Below are 20,256 nucleotides of genomic sequence, written 5' to 3' on the forward strand. Positions count from 1 at the left end.
TTTGCCTAAAACGCTGAAAAAATAATGTGGTAACAAGCAATGGTGGTACATATTAGGAAAATAAAAATTGTTTTCCCAAAGAGTCACACTCTGGATGACCGTTGACTCAGACTGTATAGACTTCTTCAGAACTGGGAGTTGACAAGAGGTTAAAGGGGAAACCCAGGGAGTCATGGATCAGAGGGAGACCCTGACTCAGTATCCCCTAGTCTGAGAAAGACTACAGAGACAAAGAAAAGAAAGGGGTTGGAAGCTTTATTATAGAACCAAAGTATGTGCTTAATGTACAAGTGCGTTCTCAGAGTGAGCAGCCACACACCCGCTTAACGTACAAGTGCATTCTTAATGTACAAGTGAGTGAGCCACACACCTGCTGACTTTGTGGACAGTACACTGTACGGTCAAAGTTAATACAGGAGAGGATTATAGATGAACTAAGGTTGAAGAAAGGCAAGAACTCCTGGGATAGGATTTACACTTCTTTTCTGTCATCATGTGGGGTTTTCAGAGGTGTCATGGAACCCTGAGGGAACAATGAGAAGAGCTGGCTCTACATGATTAGCCAATGATTGGAGACCAGAATATAAAGAAGCAAAGGACAACTGTCATCTCCATTGACCATGTTGGTTTCAGTGGTTTCCAGGGGTCATGGTACATACAGCTCTGTTGCATTAGCCTTTGGTTGCCATGTAGTTGCTGGTTTCTAGCCTGCCCTGCCCTGGTACCGTTTACACTGCTTATTGCAGTCATGCAAACCCAGCCACGAGTGTGCTGAAATATTTACAGCCAAGTGCCTGAATGTGTCAGCACATTGCTCCTTAAGTTCATCAAATGACAATGTTTCAATACATCAATTAGCTCAGCATTTTTAGCTACATGCTAAATGATTTTATTCATATGACATCATGTAAAACATAAACCTACAGAAAGCCCATATTTTGTATCGACATACTTTAATTAACAAAAACAGCCAGAAGCGGAACTAACTACAGAAGCCAAAAGGCACGATCAGTACATTTGGACACTTTCCCAGAACTATGGACTTCGATGAATTAGGTCTTTGTTTGCCTCTTGGCTGCTGGTGCTGTCTATGTGCTGAATTTCATGAGCTAAATGGTTCTTCCATTATGGAGTGAGTTCCTTTTAGGTCTGGGTCCTGTGACACTGTGAAGATTATGAAGCTATTCTGTTTTTGGGTATGCAGATTTAAAAGCTACTCAACATCTATCAAAACCAACATCAAAATAAAATACAAAGCTTTTCAACTGAAAAAAACAAAACCTCTCTTTCTAAGTATTTTATTCTGGTTACCATTCAAGTAGCCTTATAGCAAACAAAAGCAATTATCTTTTATTCTATAAATATCTTGAAAAATGAGCATTATAAAGTCTCATGTAGCTGGGTGTAATTCTACATGCCTTTAAAAACATTGTGCTGGAGTCAGAGGCAGGCAAATCTTTGTAAGTTCAAGACCAGACTCATTAACATATTAATTTACAGGCAAGCCTGAGCTACACAGTAAGACTCCATCTTGTAATTGCATCTATAAAACTTTCAGTTTTATTTACATAAAGAATATCTTTAAACCCTTTTGAGATGTGATACATCTCAGAGATCAATTGGGAATTCATTAATAGTGGATGCTTCTAACTGCCTATATTGGATGTAGATAAGCCAGTTATAGACAAGAGGTCTGAAATGAGCAAAAATATTTCAAAACTGAGATTCGATTGTGATACATCATCATCTATACATATAAATAAACAGATACAAACTTTCAAGGAAAACTCAGATTTATAATGGACCCTTATAAATGGGATCTATTCCTTTACCAAATCAATCTCCAAATAAGTTTAATGTGCTGAATTCCGTGACCCAAGTGCAACTTGCAATTTATGATTAAAGGCATTTATTCGTTCTTTCTGAACTGGCCAGTTCAAGATGCAATGAGATTTAAACATTCCTCTTCGCAAACAGAGTGCATGGTTTAGTTTATAATCTGGAATATCTTGAAGAAAAATCAATATAATTGAATCCAGATTTTGCTCAATAGCTTGCTGAACTGCGTGGTGTACCTTGAATCTAAGTAAAACAGTAAAATGAATAGTTAGATCATTAACATACAGTTGTTAAAAAGATAAAAGCTTAACAATCTAAAATTATTTGTGGAATTTATTTGTACTTTCACTAAAAATTAGAAAATTTCCCCTTAATTTTGTTTAAATTTTGTGAACTGTGATTGCAGTAAGTTTGAAAGTTTGTTTGAAAAAAAAAATACAGATAGATATAAATATCTGCAAATCCACCCACCTTTTGCATAGAGGGTCTTTTAACAGGTGATGCGTTATAACAAAAATGATTTTTCTGCTTCTTTTGATGCTATTGACAATTGCTTCAAGTCCAAGGACACCTGCTTCAAAGTCCCTTTCTTCTAGGCAAAATCTGAGAGATTGATCTTGTTCCTCCATTGGGGAGAAGTGTTCCCAAACCCAGTCTCTGTCTTTATGGGCATGGATTATATATGCTGTGTATTCAAACTGCTCGAACTGGGCATCTATTTCCTTGAAGCCAAGAATTCGATGCACTGACACATTCCAGTAAAAAGATATCCTCCAACCCTCCAAGTGAATGAGCAATGTCATAAATATAAAAATCATAAGCATGGCGGTATTAATGATAAAAAGGAGCTCAAAGGGGGCACTGTCTTTACAGGAGGAGGTGTCAAAAAGCCTCACTGGGAAGCCATGATATTGACGTGGAGTGTTGCAGATGTAATGAGTTGACAGCTCAGAGATATTAGCATGGGTCTGGTTGATCCAGTTAACAAACCAGGCAATGCTTTCACAAGTACAGTCAAACGGATTAAAGCGCATGTCTAAACTACTTAGGTTCTGAAAAGCTGGCCCAAAAACATCCTTCTGAACTGATGTGATGAGGTTCTTCTGAAGGTTCAATGACCTTAGAGACGTCTGGTCATCAAAAATAGATGGCAGAAGGACGTTTAAATTATTCAGTCCTAGATTGATACTCTTTAGTTCAAACAAGTCCTTGAACGCCTCAGGTGGGATTTCATCTAAGCCGTTGGACTCTAAATTCAGGATGTGGAGGTGAGGCAGACCCTTCAGGAAATTAACGGGACCGCCAGGGTTGGCGTGTTTCCAGAGCCTTGCTAAGTTGTTATGCTGAAAATCCAGGATTTCTAGATTCTCAAGACCTTCCAACAAGTCTTCATTGATGTTGGCTATGTTGTTGTTGCTTAAGTCCAAAATAGTCAAGTTGCGAAGAGGGCGGAAAGGAGAAGGGGAGATGGCCACATTTTTAAGGGCCACCCTCCTGAGCATCAGTCTTTGAAGGCTCGGAACCAAAGCAAAGGAATTGCTGGTCAGCTGCAGATATTTGTTATAGGATAGGTAGATCTCAAATATGTTTCCTAGACCTCTCCACTCCTGGCCCTTGAGTTCTTGCTCAATTTCGTTAAGGCCAAGATCAAGTACCCTGAGTTGGCCCAACCAAGAGAAAGTACCGCTTGCTATTTTTGAGATGTGATTTTTTGTTAAGTTGAGCATGAGCAAAGGAGAATGAGCAAGTGACAAAAATGTTTCGTTTGTCAACGTTTGCAAACCTGTGAACGTTTTGGAAAGACTTAGGTACTTCAGACTCACCAATCCCGTGAACATATTGCTTTTTGTACCCGGAATATTATTGTCATCCATGTTGAGATACTCCAAACATGTAAGCCACTGAAAGGAAAAATCATCAACCTTGGGGTGGGAAGCAAGTGAAATACTTTGCTTAGTAAATGCTCGCTTTAAACTCAGGTGCCTCAGGTTGGAAAGTCCATACAAAGAGCGAGAAGACAAACCCTGAATAGTGTTGTACTCTAGAGAGAGGTATTTCAGGTGTGGGAGCCAAGAAAAGGAATCGTTAGCGACATCATGTAGGCTGTTGTAGGAAAGATCCAGCCAAGTGAGGTTTGTCCACCTCAGTGCAGAGAAAGTGCTGTTGCTGGTCGCCATCAGCTGGTTGTTAGCAAGAGAGAGATTCCGGATGCTTGTGTTTGAAAGTTCCCAACAAAGCTTCTCTGTGAGATGGGGGTTTAGTTGGGCCTTGTTCAGAAGAAGGGCAAAGACCTTGCCAATTGCATGGAAACACCCTGGAGAAAACTGACAGTTCAAAACAAACAACAAACAACATCAACAACAGAAACCACGGATGTAACAGGCTCTGTAGGACATTCTTAAAAGCTACTTTGCTCAGTCCCCCTCCACTTTGACCACGTGACTTGGGCAGGGCGGCCCACACTCTCCCCTTAGTTCCTTTCTTCTTCACCCTGAGGCTGTTAACATCCACAGTCATGATCTTCCCTGGCCATCCAGGAAACGTAATGTCTAAACGTCATGCCTAAACCATACTAAATCCAGTTGCATTTAATAAACTCTGTGTAAAAGCTAACGGAGCAAAGCCCGAGTGTGGGTTGGTGACTGCTTTCGGTGGCCAGGAGTAATGAAACGGTGGCAGGCGTTTTCTCTTCTGGAACTCTGAAGTGAACTATCAATTTGTCTTTCTTTCTACAAGGGTTTTCTTCTTACTCTACTTCAGGACGGTGCTTTCAGCTCCCTCCCACTGACATGTACTCCATTATCAGAGCCTCCGCTGCCCTGAGACTCAAAAACAGACCCCAGGGAGGGTGATACCCAGACATGGGCACTTGCAAACTCAGTGCGAGAGCAAAGGGGTTTGGATTTCCCATATGTAGCTTGTAATAAGTTTGGGCTAATGGAGGGGTGGCGGAGGGTAAAAATGCAAAGCAGGCAGTTATTAAACTATAGTACATTTGCCTGGTAGCATTGTTTGCACCATCAAAAGTTAAGGTGTTTTTTTTTTTTTTTTTAATTATTGTGTGGGGGATGTACAATGGTATGACATTAATTTTACCCTCAAGTGCTCTCTTTGGCAGCATAGACACTGAAAATGTTACCCTCAAGAGGCAGTATTGTGCAACTATGGAAAGCATCGTCTTACGTGACATATCAGAAATGGCACTCTGACACTTAATTTACTGCTGTGTAAAAATAATAAGCTGATTAAGAGGCGTATATGACAAAATATACTGGTGGAATTTTCACAGTATTGGGAAGGGTTAAGTGTTCTGGCTTTAGCTGTTGTTGGCTTTCTTATAATTATTTGGAGAAGAGTTGTAAATACATATGCACAAATACTAGCAATGTTTGTTTGTGATGGTGGACTTTTCAGTGATTTTTTTTTTAATTTACCCTCACTGTTTATGTATTTTATGTGATGATGGCAAAAATTTTATAATCAAAGAAAGCGTATTTTAAAAATAAAGCAAGTAGCATACACAAATTATTTAATTATTCAGAACAATTCTCTTCATAGCCTCTTATATCCGCAAAATAGCTTTATAAAATCGTAGTTAAGAACTCCCCATATTCTCCCAGCTTATAATACCCTAGATCAGTGGTTCTCATCCTGTGGGTCATGAGTCCTTTGGCAAACCTCTATCTCAAAAAAAAAAAAAAAAAGTATTTACATTACAAATTATAACAGGAGCAAAATTACAGTTGTGAAGTAGCAATGAAAACAATTTTATGGTTGAGGTCACCACAACATGAGGAGCTGTATTAAAAGGTCACAGCATTAGGAAAGTTGAAAGTCACTGACACCTCGATAAAGAGTGAAAGAAGGCAGTCAGTCTCCCCCCACGGATTAGCTATCTAATACCATGTGGTCAGCCCTAAACTTGTCAATGGACTCATAGGTATTACTAGCATGCAGGCAATTCTGCTGGCCTGTCCTCAGGGACCTAGCAACTGCTTACATCATGACCTGCCACGCCACCAAGTGTCAGGTGCCACGGGTGTGTGTGGCCTGATGAAAGGATCACCTGCCAATCCAGCACTCTCTCTGGTCCCAGCATCGTTCTCTCTCCCCCTTTCTGTCCTAAAACCTCCCCTTTCTCCCCTCTCTTCATCCTCATGGCTCACTCGCTGTCTCTACCCTTTCCCTGGTCCACCCACCTCTCCCTTCCCCCCAGTAAATCCCCTTTATACCAGATCTGTTGCATGGTGTAACGTCTCAGGGGCACACCTTGGCATGGGCCCACCATGGTACCCTTTGCTGCATTATATTTCATAACAGATATAAAAATATACCTAAAACATAGATAGCCATGTATAGAAATAGTTCAGCTGAAGACCATGGGCCACAGAAAAGCAAGATACTGAGGAATATTCCATCATAGGAAATGTTTTGTACTAAGAACTGCTGTATGCCAGATGCATGACTAGGCTCTTCTGCCTCGCAGTCCTGTGAGGTAGTGTTATAACAGTGCAGGCTGGGAAAGCTAAAGCGCAGATCACCTGAATAACCTACCACCCAAGGCTGCAGCCTGAGCTCTTTTGTTCATTTGTTTTGTTTTGTTTTCATTTTTTGATACTCTGTGTAGCCTTGGTTGTCCTGGACTCAATTTGTAGACCAGCCTGGCCTCGAACTCACAGCAATCTGCCTACCTCTGCCTCTTGAGTGCTGGGATTACAGGTGGACACCACCACACTGGACTCAGCCTGAGCTCTTAACCACCATAGTGCTTTAATCCTTAGAGAGACCTGAGAGAGAAGAGCTTGACTCCCACTATGTAATTAGGAAAACTAAAACCAATGTGTTTAAAAAAAAAAAAAAGTTAAAGAACAGCCCTGCGGTGGCACAAGGATTAGAATTAGCCCCATCAAACTGACAGTTTCTCAACTGGCTTCTGATTAAGTTGTCAGTGGCCTCAAACAGCAAGTGTTGAAGGGTTTCTTGAAGACATGGTGAGGCTTATGGTTTTATTTCACTAGAAACCTTAAATTTTGATCTGTGCAACACAGTTAGGGATTACTCACACATGACGGTAGAACAAGAAATGCCTTTACCTTTACTTCTTACCTCTTTAAGTGAATTTGATGACAAATCCAATTTTTGTAAAGAGGAATTGCCAAGAAAATCAAGTTCTTCACTTCTTAGTGCAAGGATGTTATTATTCGCTAGGAGGAGCTCTTGGAGGTTTTCCAGCTGAACCTCAGTTCCCAACCTTGTGGATGATAAGCCATTATGGGACAGATCTAACCTGATTAAATTCTAAGAGTGAAAAATAGATACATGCAAATTAGGGTCTTGACACCAGAAGCAAGCCCCTCAAGTGTGTGAATCTTTGCAATATTGAAAAGGTAAAATGACTGATTTCTTTCCATTGCAATTAAAAAAAAAAAAAAAAGAGGTGATCTATGAGGGAGGAATGGCAGGACTTTGAAAGAAGGTAGCTGGGAAGGGCTTGAGGGCAAAAACTGTGGGGAGTGATATAATTCTATTTCAATTAACAACATTTAAACAATAACAAAACCCTCACCATTGTTGAAAGGTTTTAGTTTCTTTATGACTCACCTTATTTCACCGAGTTTAGGCGCATTACTTAAACGGACAATTGATCATTTACTTATTTATAATAAGCATGCATTTATGTTATAAGGGATGGCACCATGGCTTAGTAAACATAATTGTAGTGCATCAACCTCAGAAACTAGTTACAGAGAAAAGAAGAAAACATTCTTTTAAGAAAGCACATTCCTACAGCTAAGTCTCAGGAACATCTTGGAAGAGGAGCAGGATTATTATAAAAGCCAGAGTACCAGGCTGTCTGCCTGTAAGCTTCAAAGTCAGGTGGAAAGTAAGAAACCCCTTGATGTCTGTTCAGAAAAAGTCAAATGGAATTTCTGTTGAAGAAATAAGACTTTCATTTATGCATTGAAAAAGAAAAATTATGATCCTCTAGTAATTTCTCTGGTTAGATGTTGAGATCTGGGCATTGAAAGGTATTTCCTACGCACTATGATTAGGAAGGCTGACAAACTTTACCAGCGCTTCTAAGCACATTTAAATTTCTACATTATGCCCTCGGCATCTGAGAAGGAATAAGCCTCGATATGTTGTTTGAGGCCACAAAATAAAGAAAATAAGTTGATTTTCCAAGGGCTTTGGTTTGAGCAAAGCACGTAAGAGTTGCTGAGATTATTAGCCAATTAACACACCCTTCTCATAGATTTAAAGTGTGAGCAAATGTTAAAAGGGAAAAGGCAGACACCATTGGAAAGGTAACGTTCCAAGATTTCTTAGACTCCAAAGGGTAGGTAATATTTTAGTCTCACACAGTCTGCTCTACCATTGTATCAACTCGCTACTTTTATTGAAGTCAGAGATGGGGCTCACTGCATTTCTTATGACTCCCATGTTCCCTATGGGTCAGTCAGACGCATTTCTGCTCATCACGATGTCTCCCTTTTAATCCTGTTTCAAATGAGAGAACGCAAGGGAGGAAGACTTCTTTTTGTTATGTTTTGCTTTGTTTTGTTTTGTTTTTGTTTTTGTTTTTCGAGACAGGGTTTCTGTATGTAACAGCTCTGGCTGCCCTGGACTCACTTTGTAGACCAGGCTGGCCTTGAACTCACAGTGATCCACCTGCCTCTGCCTCCCGAGTGCTGGTATTAAAGGTGTGCGCCATGAGAAAGGTTTCTTAATGTTTGCATAAGACTGTAATTTCGAACAGATTCACGTCACGGTGCCCACATATGCATAGGTGTACCCAAGCAGTCACAAAGTGGGTAAATCTGACTTTCAACTTTTACCTTGAGGGCAATGAAGACTTCGATGAGTGAGGAACCTGAAAACTTAACTTCAGATAAGTTCAGATAACATTTGCCTTTCTTAGAACAAAATGAACACGCTCCTCTTACCTTCTGGCTTTTGAAAGGGTTGCCTTTAATTTTGTGTATTGAGTTAGACATGAGGTGGAGTTCCTCCAGGTTTGTGCAGAAGACAAAGGTCTTATCCGAAATCTGAGATAGCTCATTGTGTTGCAGGTTCAAGACTTTCAACGAAGGGAGTGCTCGGCACAGTTCTGCCTCCAGTTTTGAAATGGAGTTAAACCCTGCATCCAAGATAGCAAGTTGGCTATACCTTGTGAAATTGGTGGGTGGTAAGGCTCTGAGTTGGTTGTGGGTAAGGTTCAACACTGTTATGTTAGCAGGAAGGTCATCCGGTATGTGCGTTAGCTTCAAATGGCTGCAGTCAGCTACTTCGTGTCTCACAGTGCATTGGTTCGTGGAAGATGCACCAAGAATCCACAGGGACAAAAGTCCCCCGAAGTAAGACATTAGATGAGATGAGCCCCCTTTCATGATTCTGCCCTATAAAAAAATATAAAAAGTAACGGGGTAATAATCATGCTTCCACATCCTTTGGTGTGTTCTCTTAAAGTGTATCACTCAAACCTATACAAGATCTGTCAATAGTTTTTCATCATACAAGTTTATGGCATGCCAAGTAATGCACCAAGTAGAAATAATTCAAATAGCGCCAATAAGCAAAGTGCTCTAAGATACTACGCCTTCACTCTTCACCACGCCATAAACATAAGGAACCCAGTCAAGCCATTTCCTTACAACTGTGGCTATTTTATTTTATCTATTGTTATATTTACTTAAAAAAAAAAAAACTATCTACAAGTCAGTCTACTTCAGGTAAAAATCTCCTCTTGAAATTATTATTATTTTTTTTTTTTTGCTGACACATAATAATTACACATACTTCTGGAATACAGTGACAATTTCAATATGTATACAACACATATTGAGAGCACCAGAGCAATGTCCATGTTTACCAGTTCAGACATTTACCAACTTCTTACGTTGAGAACATTTTAAAAATCCTCTTTATTAGCTATTTTGAAATATATAATTAATCTTTTTTTTTAACCATAGTAATCCAGGTCATCCCTCGAGTTCAGCTGCACCCTTGTATTTGTTAGCCACCTTCTCTCTCCTCTGCCTCCCTGCATTCTCTCATCTGCTCTGTAATTCCAGCAGTTCATCTTCCACACAAGAACATGTGAATTTTGTGTTTCTTTATCTGATGCATTTCACTGATCATGATCTCCTTCAGGCTCACCCATGTTTTACTGATCTAAAGCAAGTTCATCCTACTGTAAATGCTGGGAGTTTAACTATACTGTTCTCTCATTTTCCTTACTAGTTTTCTATAATTATGTTTAGCTTCATCTAATGTAGTGTTGCATTTGTAACTTAAAAGACTGTACCTAAACTATATTTTTTGATTAACCAACTACACAGAGTTTCTCAATGCCTCGCCATGTAGCACAGTAGATACATTCATGCTCTTTCTGCTTTTTTTAATTATGTATTTTTAATTTATTCACTTTATATACTGATTGTGGCTCTCTCCCTCATCTCCTTCCAGTCCTACCTGCCTTCCCTCTTCGCCTTCCCCTCTCCCTTAGTCCCCAGAAAGCAGGAGCCCTCCTCACCTATCATCTGACCCCAGCCTATCAAGTCTCACCTGGACTGCCTGCATCCTCCTCTGTGGCCTGGCAAGGCTGCCCCATCAAGGGGAAGTGATCATCGAGTAGACAACAGAGCCCATGTCAGAGGCAGCCCTGCTTTCCATATTTTGGGACTCACGAGGAGATTGCGTTGCCTATTGACTACATCTGAGCCGGGGGTCTAGATCCTTTTCATGCATGGTCCTTGGCTGGTGCATCAGCCTCTGCGGGTCCCCCTGTGCCCAGATTTGTTGGCTATGTTTTTTACCATGTCTTTTCATCCTTACTTTCCTTAACTGTTAATGTAGCATCAGTTGACATTGATAAAAACGTTAGGGTTTGGGGCTTGTAACTATGATTAAGCATGAAACATTATGTCTAGGTTAATTAGAGAAGCCTAATGTTAAGAAATCTCATTCACTGTTTTATGTTTGCATCAGTCAATATTCACAGAAGAATCAGTGGAGCACAGTAAAGGGAATAGACCCTGGACTAATGGGACTTGCCCCTGAGTAGGGCCCTTCTGTGTGATAGCTTTGGGCAAATTTTCATTTCTCAGATGTAAGTGAAATCCTCCAGAGTTAACTGTAAGAACCAAAGTAGGTAAACTGAATTGATCTTATGGCACTCATCATAAAACAATGTTAAAACCATTATTCAACCAGAGTAAGAACACCAGGAGTTAAGAGTACATGGTTATAACTATGTTCTGTCTTGTAGTATTTCACTTTATAATGAAAAATCCAATTTTATCATGAGATATCCACAGTGAACTACTAGACAAGAGGGCAGCCTTAGAAACACTAAGGAGGGTAGAGCACTTGAAATATAAGGGACTTCATGGGTCCAGGAAGAGTCGGAAGCTCATTCATTCACACTAGTTGAGCATGAATTGCAGGTGATTCCTCTCACAGATTGTGACAACCTGCATTGCTGCTGAACAATGACAAGATTATCTGCAGAGGCCAGTGTCCTTTCAAACTGTTTTTGATTTTACTTTAAAAAACAAAAGTTCCAGGTTCATAAATGCCCTTGGATCATTTTTCAGTGTATCTGGTTTAAGAATGAAATGTTACTGACAAAACCCAGAGGCCTATCAAAGTTTGATCTTGTGTCTTATTTTCGTCAATTCTTTTTTTTTTTTTTTTTTTTGGTTTGGTTTTTCTGAGACATGGTTTCTCCTTGTTGCCCTGGCTGACCTGGAACTCACTATGTAGACCAGGTTAGACTCAAAAAACTCACAGAGATCCACTTGCCCCTGTCTCCTGAGTGCTGGGATTAAAGGTGTGAGCCACCACTCACTGCTCAGCTTAGGTCCTCGATAATTTTGATACATGGGTTATCTGAAATGCAGACTACACATATTTCTTTTTAATTGATTTCTATTACATATGTTTGTTAAACAAAAGAATAGGCTTCATTATGATTTTATCATATAGAAATATTAATTTCAAATTCACATCATGGGGCTAGAGGGATGGCTTAGCAACTAAAAGCAGTTTCTCCCCTTTCATAGGACCAGGATTCGATTCCCAGCACCCACATGGTGACTGATATCGTTTGTAATTCCAGTTTTTACGTAATCTGCATTCTATTCTTGCCTCCATGTGCGCTAAGGCATGCACATTGTGCATGTACACACATGCAGGAAAAACACTCATAAAAAAAAAAATTTAAAGCACATTTCACACAAAATCATGAAAGCATCACCTCTTGTCTCCTCTGCAGAGCCGCTAATGCGTCTGATGCTCATTTCATTCCCCTTCCTTTATATAAAGATTATTATTTTTTCTTAACAGTTTCTCTTTATACTTTTTAAATATCTTTTTCTTAAATGTGATAATGCAAAATTTCACCAGAATATTTCAAGTTATGTCTTTCCTTCGAAATCTCTCTTGCTTGTTCCTCTACTTGTTTCAGTCTGAACGTGCATGCTCTCCTCAACTTTCACGTCTCCTTTTCTATGATAAGCTCCTTCCTTACCTTTTCTAGACTCTCCCCCTGGAATCACTTGCAAGCAGACGACGCTGGTCCTTCCGTATAATCTGGTCCCCATCTCAAGTTTTGCATTTTCCTTCTTCTATCATTATATTTCCTCTTCTTAGGTATAAGCTTAGCCTTGCACACCAGGCCTACCCTCATTAGTTTTTATTGAATTTTCATAAATGGGTGTATCAGTGGACTCACTACTCAAACCAAGAAGTAAAGGACTCCTATGCTTTAAGAAATTCCCCCCGTACCCACCCTATCTGGTCTTTATTCTTCCTGAACACAAACACTGCTAATTCCTACGCAATTTACCTAAGTTTTTAGTAAGCATTCATGACATCTTGCATTACGGCAGCCCCTCATTGGCACAGTTTACATTCTACAGTTTCGGTGACTTGTGGCAGCCATGACACAAAGTGTTACTACAGTCTACAGTGCAATGAGGAATCAGAGCATTTTGAGAGAGAAAGGGAGAGAGAGAGAGAGAGAGAGAGAGAGAGAGAGAGAGAGAGAGAGAGAGAGAGAGAGAGAGAGAGAGAAGTCATATAATCCTTACCAGATTATAACATCAAAATTGGGTTTATCATTAATTATCGTTAGCCTCTTCCTATGCCTAATTTATTAATTAAATGTCATCACAGGCATGTCTGTACTGGTAAATCTGTGTTTGTAGGGTTGGATACCCCTGACGCTCTCAAGCACTCTCTGTGGTCTTAGAACACATTGCCACGGCTAAGAGGGATAACGTGTGTATCGTTTTGTGATCCATCATAATTTTTTTTTTGTTTCAAATGAAGTTTGTAAGATTTATCTACTCCTCATTCGCTGTTTTTCTTGACGTAAAATGCTCCAGTGTATGGATAGCCTGTAGTGAACACATTCACATTTTATTCACATTTCAATAAAAATTCTTAAGATGGGCCAGACATGGTAGCTCATATCTTTAATCCCAACAACACTAAGGAGGCAGAGGCAGATGGATCTTTGTGAGTTTGAGGCCAGACTAGTATATATGGCAATTTCCAGGCCACCTAAGGCCACACAGTGAGACCTTGTCTCAAAATAAAACAAGGGGGAAAAGGGAGCAAAAAAGTTACTATTAAATATTCTATATCCAGCATATTCAAAGCATTTCACAATGACTACACTTGTGTTCAGACACATATAGCAATTTATCCAAAAATCTTCACCATCAGTTCACAAACGTGTGCTCCAAGCTTCAGGCTCCTCCATGAATAGATTTCTTTCTCATCTCTAGTTTCAGCATTTCTTATATAGAATTTGTCATCCAACACACAATTCCACATATTAAAATGCACTTTAAGTATATATTCTCTGATTTTTGGCAAATGCCTGAAGCTGTGTAATCCAACTCCAAAGTTTCCCCTTACCCCGTTAATTGTCATCCTTAGTCCCAGAAGCAACTGCTCCTGTCTCTACAGATTGTTCTTGTAACCACAGAGGGTGGGGTCTCACTCACTCTCAGTGATATAAATAGCTGCCTTTATTCAGTGCATTAATTTTGAGATTTACCTGTAATATTTGTTTCAATACAATGGCCTCCCATTTCCTCAGAGGATATGGTTCATGTGATCATATAATATTTACTGTTTCTTTTAGTATATATGAACCTATCATAAAGTTTGCAGTACAAATCACTTTGCAGAGGAAGAGACAGACGACCAGCAAGTTTTGCTCCCAGTACTGTAAGGTTTTCTCACATCTACTTACCAGAGTATGGGACAATCCCTGTAAGGTATTCTACTCCTTCTTTAGGTAACATCTACCCCTCTGGAAAGGCTGTAAATAAAAATTAGAATTACTGAGCACCAATGCAATCACAAGTTGTATCCCTGAATAACCGAACGACATTCCCTATCTGAAAATTTACTTCATTGAGAGAGAGAGAAAAAAAAACCCACTAAGTTCTAACAAAGCAATGTGTGTGTGTGTGTGTGTGTGTGTGTGTGTGTGTGTATACACATATATCATGGATAGAATGTTGCAGAATTCAGAATGGTAAACACACACACACACACACACAGAGAGAGAGGAGAAGGTCAAAAACCCTAAACATTTTGTAAGGAGACTATATCATCAATTATTTCCCTTTTTTAATTAAAAAAAACCTTTTTTTGTCAGAAACATGAGTTAATAGGTAACTCATGGATATAGTAAAGGAGAGCTTTCAGAACATTTAAGCTGAAGTATGGTAAACTCCAAACACCACAGTCAGCTGAACAACTGAGAAAAGAGGAAGAAACAGTTTGACATATGCAAAGACACATTTCAATCAAACAAACAAAATTCCCATTAAAGTGTAAAATGAGAATGAAGAAAACAATGTTTCTGCTGACTGCTTCATAATGAGAGGCAGGGACGAGATCTTGCATTTGAAGAAGCATTTTGAACATACATAGAATTATATTTCTTCCTTCATTCAAGGGAGAAACTGCATTGTTTTATGACTAAGGCAAGGAGTATGGAGGGAGAGAGAGAGAGAGAGAGAGAGAGAGAGAGAGAGAGAGAGAGAGAGAGAGAGAGAGAGAGAGAGAGAGAGAGAGAGAGAGAGAGAGAATACATAGAGTTAGCCACGATTTATAATTTGATTTATAAAACATTGCAATATCTTTTTCTAAGTTACTACACAGGTGCCTACATGCAGATACATGTCAACATATAATCACATTATAAAGTCAGGAAAACAACTTATTACAGTTCCACATGTTGAAGGTTAACTATTTTTTTTCCCCCCGACTAGTCCACAGTTTTTCAGCCTGGCTTCTGGCTCACCTTCCTCTCCCACGTCCCTTTTTATTTTGTAACAGAAAGCTAAACCACCAGTTCCTAGAAACATCTGAGAAGACAATCTTTCTAAAAAACATTATAGAATGTCAGCTCCTCCTCTCCAGCCAACTAAATATAAAAGACTTTTTAACCTGACATTTTGTTTCTTTAAGGCAAAGGTGCAATTTTTAAAAACATTTTAATTAATATTTAATATACTCTTTTATCTTATTATTTCATGATTTTATACTATATACTACCTATATCTGTATTTTGATCCTGTTTACCCTCACCACAGCCACCCTCACTCCTTCTTAAAACCTTTTGTAAAATCACTTTGGAAGCTTTCTTAATCTGTTTTTTCAAGAACTCTACAGAGAAAGTCTTTCTTTCTTTTTTTTTTTTTTTTTTTTGGCGGGGAGAGGAGCTGATTGCTGCATAAAATCGATGTTTTTTTTCAAGCGGTCAGATTGCTAACTTTGCATTTAGAAACATGATGCATTTCTCCCCCTCATACCTGTCTCCTCTTCTACCTTCTTTTGTTGCATGATTCAGTTTTACGCCCCAGATGGTGGACAGCTGGATTGATGCCAGAGGTCAAGTGCATTCTGATTTCATTCATCCCCGTAGTTTTCCTTCAGACTTTTAAAAAATCAGACATTTCCTTCAAGCCTGAAAGTGAAACTGAAGTTAAAAAAAAAAAAAAAAAAAAAAAAAAGAGAGAAAGCTAGAGTATTTAGTGAAACAGCATATTTTCAGCAAAATAGTTAAATTGTTTTTAAACTGTTATCTTTGGTGGTGGGAGGTTCTTTTCTGGGACCTCCTGGAATTCACTGAAATGCTCACAAAGTGAACTTTAGAGAGAAAGGTGGAAGGGGAACCGGCTGCGGCCTGTGGGCGGAACTCTGGAAGTCGCTAAGTTCCTGGCTTCAGAGCCAAACCCTCTGGGGTGAGCTGCAGGTGCTTACAAACTTGTCAGATTTGAATAGTGTGTGGTCAAAGACTTGGAACTTCCGGGTGAGAGTGCAGGTCTGGGCTGGGAGTTGTATGAGAGTACAACAGGGACAAAGGGTGGGGGAAACCGGGAAGTGCCTAAACAAAGTGAGAGCCATTCCCTCACAACCCCCCCCTTCCCCGCTTCATTTGCCTTGCAACCTAGTAAAATGAGTACAGTAGAACTTAATCTCTTGGTCTAAATGAGCATCCAGTTTTTCAGCGCGACGAGTTGAGGACATCTCGGGCACAAGAGGAGGTCCCATCTCAAAAGCAATAAGGAGACTCCCAAAAATAGTGAGGGGAAAAAACAAAACAAAACAAAAAACGGGCCGGAGCGGGGGTGTGCGGCGCGGGGAGGGAGGAGGAGGGAGAGAAGTCCATACCAGCACTGGCTGTCACAAAGAACTCTTTCTTGCTCTAGCAGGCCCAGTTTTTTTTTGTTTTGGTTTGTTTTTTTTTTGTTTTTTGTTTTTTGTTTTTTATTTTTTGGCCAGAATCCACAAATTACAAATTAGGCATCAGTAGGCATCAAACAAGTTTGCTCCGAGAAGAGCTCAGATGAACTCGTTCCTCCTTAATTAGCTTTGAGGATTCCAGTTAGTTAAAACATGTGACTGGGTGTTGGGGTGGGAAAAAACTCAGTACCCATCCTTTATGTTGCAGACGCACAATGCCGTAATACACAGCCAGGCTGTTATATAGTAAGAATACAACAAAGTATACAAGAGCGCCCAGCTGGATTTCCTTGTTTCGAAACCTTGGGCACCTAGTCTTCGGTGCCGGAGGACTCACCACAAGTTACTAAAATGGTTCCTTTTGTCAACTAGTAATAACACAGTCCCGAGCTGAGGTGAAAGTGCATAAAGTGAACCTTTATAAGGACATAAAACCGAAAGCAAGAAGTAAGCTTGCATTGTGGTGCAAAATTGCCACTGCCAGGACCAAGTTGGTTGCTACCTGTGGTTACCGGCCTTTTAGTCCCACATTGTAGACAAGTGCTTGTCCGTAGTAAATAACTGTCCTCTGCATTTATCCAACAGGATGCCAGCCAGCCACACTTTAATATTTCTGGCAAGAGTTCGTCTCTGTGAGTTCTTTGTATTCTATTTCACTAGTGACCATTCCCTTGGTAGAGCATTGCTCTTGCCAACCTCTGAAGGGCTAGTCTCCTTACAGAGAATCATTGCATGGTCCTCCCCTACAGGGACTCTGGGCTTGGCTCTCTGACTAGCTTTGGCCAAGCAGAAGTCAGCAGGAAGCAGTTTGATTCTGAGTGCGTTATTAAGGCCTGATAAGTGTTTCTGTACTTGAGACTCAGTCTTCTGGCACACCAGTCTCTCTCAGGCTCCTTTGCAGCTGAGTTGCTATGCAGTAAGAAGCCCAGATTGGCCGTGCAATAGCTGTGCGAGGGGAGCACACTCGTTCACTGAGCACCTATATCGCTGGATAAGTAAAATAGACTTCTCTAAAATCTATACTCTTATGCTTTATACTTCTTTACAGATATTAGGTTAGCTATAATGTTAGTTGACTAGTAAATGGCTTTAAATAAATAATTTTTTTTTTCTTTTTCAAGTCTACATGTTTTGGCATGTGTATGTATCTCTATTTTGGAGGGGGGGATATGCACATGTGCACATATGTATATCAGGGCCTGAAATTAATTTGGAGTATTTTCCTTATTTCTCTATACTTTCTTCATTGAGGCATGGTCTCACAGCTGAAGCCAGGACTTAGTACTACTGCTGGCCAGCCTGCTCTGAGTATTCTACCTCCTAGAATTATAAAACATCCACCTAGGATTTACCTGGGTTCTGGGAATCCCAACTGTGGTCTTTAAGCATGCTTGAGTTACAGCATTTTAGCTACTGACCTACCTTCCCAGTGTCTCAAAAAATATGACAAAGTTATTCAATATTAATTAAAAATTACATCGTGTATATAGGCCACGGAGTTCAAGTCAGGTAGAAAGGATAACGAAGTCATAAGGGGACTCTGACCAAACTGGTCCTGGAAACTGGCAACAACTGGGTGTATCTCCTCCCATTTGCAAAGCTCAGGCTCTAGTGTGTTCCTTTTGCAGTTATATTTGGGAGACATTTTCCCATCCTTCCAAAACCCAGAGCTATCCTTCAGGTAGGTGTGTAATCTCTCCCCTCTCAAGTTCTTCAGCCTTTTTAGGAAGCCTGCCAGGCCACTGACTAAACCATACAGGAAATCCCACCATCTACCAGCCCGGAGACTTGATTTGGGTAAAGAGGATTCCCCACCTGGACTCTGGAAACTGCCTAGAAGAGACCCTACCCAGTTACCCTCACCATTCCAACTGCTGGGAAAGTGGCTGGTCTCATCCCTTGATCCATCTCTCCCAATTAAAAAAAAAAAAAGTGGCTGAGGAAGATGTTACATAGACCCTCACTCAGACTTCAGACCCCTAAAAATAAGACTGACCCAAGATCATTAACCCATGACAAACACTATGACCATTTTTTCCTTTTTTTTTTGGATGGGGATTTGGGACCTACAACCCTCCCCACCCCCATATCTGGAATTGAGAATTAGGAATCACAGGCACAGGGATGGGGACAGTCAATTCAATTATAGAATCGCAACCCCAGGACCATGTAGCCCTTTTTCTCTTATGCCCACTTTTGGAAGTTGGTTAAACTGTAGAAGGGATGGTTATGGGGACCTGTCTTTTGAGAGAGAAATACAGGAAATCCAGTACTAAGCATTCCCCGCAAACAGACCCCAACACTGGCAGGAGCCAGGTAATAGGAGGGGTTTTCTATTGTACCAAATGGGGTTGGGAAACTGAGGCCTCTTGGAAGCATGCTGAAAACTACATATACATGGAAAGAGAGGTCACTCCCCGAAACTTCACACTCGGGAGCCATAATTCCATACTCATAAGACTGAGAGATTAGAGACAAGATAGAGATGCTTTTGTTCCATGGGACACTGGGCGAACCTGGGACATAAGACTATAATGCTACCAAAAGAGACCTGGGATGGCGGGGGTGGGGTGGGGGGAAGGGAATAAATTTATTATCCAGAGGAGACCACCTTCCTGGGTCCTCAGACCTAAAAGAGACCTCCTACCCATTCCACAGAAAAGGAAAGACCCAAGCCCAGCAATGCTTCTTTCCACAACGTTTAGCCCCATCTGGTACCAAAATGATTCCTGCCCTAGTCCCCACCACCAGCCCTGGCACTGGAAATCCCCTTTCTATATTCTCTACCCTTGATAAGGTTCACAATTTGCTTAATCCCTCCCAGCCAGGAATTGGTCAGGATATCTGCCTGTACCTTGAACCCTCAATCTTACTACACAGGACTGGTACCAACCAAACCATTGATCTACCGGCAAGTTAAAAACAATTGTAACTGGAAACAGACTTAAGCGGAGACCTACAGGGAGCTGGGCCATACCTAGCTAGCATCTTTTGACTTAGACAGACGCCGCCTCTCTTTATTCCACTCTCCAGATCAGTTCTTCTTGTGAGCAGCAATACTTTATGCCATGCCTCCCCCAACCCCCCCAAACCCTCCCACCCCGCCACAAGCCACCTGGCGGGCATGCGCAAATAGATGAACTAACTGCGCCTCCTGGGAGGCGTTCTCAAACAATGAGCCCTCCTTAGTGCTCTTGTGCACATCCCACCGCAAGTGTGCTTATATATAATATAACAGGGAAGAAGGAAGGGCACACTTTAACACAGATCCCAGGCTGCAACAGGAAAAGCGTTCCACACCCACCCTCGGTCCACTACTGGTTGGAGCTGGCATTACTGGATTAATAGCAACGGGAACATCAGACCTCTAGGTCAGTCATCAAACACATAATTATACTTTCCTAAGCCTGTCACAGGTAGTGCAATCAAGAGAGACTACGTTAGTAAACAGAATGTGCCCCCCCTCCTCCCCGCCATGATTGGAGCTGTATCTTTGCAGCATTAAGACTGTCATGGCCATTAATATGATTTCTTAGTCATTAATCAGGAAAGTACACAGCTGGACCGTCCTTGCTTGTGGTTCACTGGCCCCTTTCCGTAGTCACGTTTCAGAAAGAACTTCTGCTCACCTTATCTGAA

The 20,256-nt window shown here is 40.6% G+C and overlaps 1 protein-coding gene across 1 annotated transcript; it reads right to left on the reverse strand.

The window, feature by feature from the left end:
* Window positions 1-1,745: 1,745 nt before the first annotated feature.
* Tlr3 (toll like receptor 3) lies at window positions 1,746-16,169 on the reverse strand. Its single transcript, XM_051169744.1, has 6 exons — window positions 15,684-16,169; window positions 14,111-14,179; window positions 8,787-9,239; window positions 6,946-7,137; window positions 2,311-4,163; window positions 1,746-2,082 (listed from the first exon to the last, which is right to left on the reverse strand). The coding sequence occupies exons 3-6, from the start codon at window positions 9,228-9,230 to the stop codon at window positions 1,854-1,856; spliced, it is 2,718 nt and encodes a 905-aa protein (XP_051025701.1). The 5' UTR covers window positions 9,231-9,239; window positions 14,111-14,179; window positions 15,684-16,169; the 3' UTR covers window positions 1,746-1,853.
* Between the last annotated feature and the right edge of the window lie 4,087 nt (window positions 16,170-20,256).

The sequence above is a fragment of the Acomys russatus genome, chromosome 27, assembly GCF_903995435.1.
Source record: "Acomys russatus chromosome 27, mAcoRus1.1, whole genome shotgun sequence".
Taxonomy (NCBI): domain Eukaryota; kingdom Metazoa; phylum Chordata; class Mammalia; order Rodentia; family Muridae; genus Acomys; species Acomys russatus.

Coding starts and splice junctions, on each gene's coding strand:
- Tlr3 (XM_051169744.1), bottom strand. CDS start 9,230: ATGAAAGGGGGCTCATCTCATCTAATGTCTTACTTCGGGGGACTTTTG. Junction 4,164..6,945: donor CATCAAATTCACTTAAAGAG/GTAAGAAGTAAA, acceptor TTGAACTGTCAG/TTTTCTCCAGGGTGTTTCCA. Junction 2,083..2,310: donor AAAGACCCTCTATGCAAAAG/GTGGGTGGATTT, acceptor TGTTTTACTTAG/ATTCAAGGTACACCACGCAG.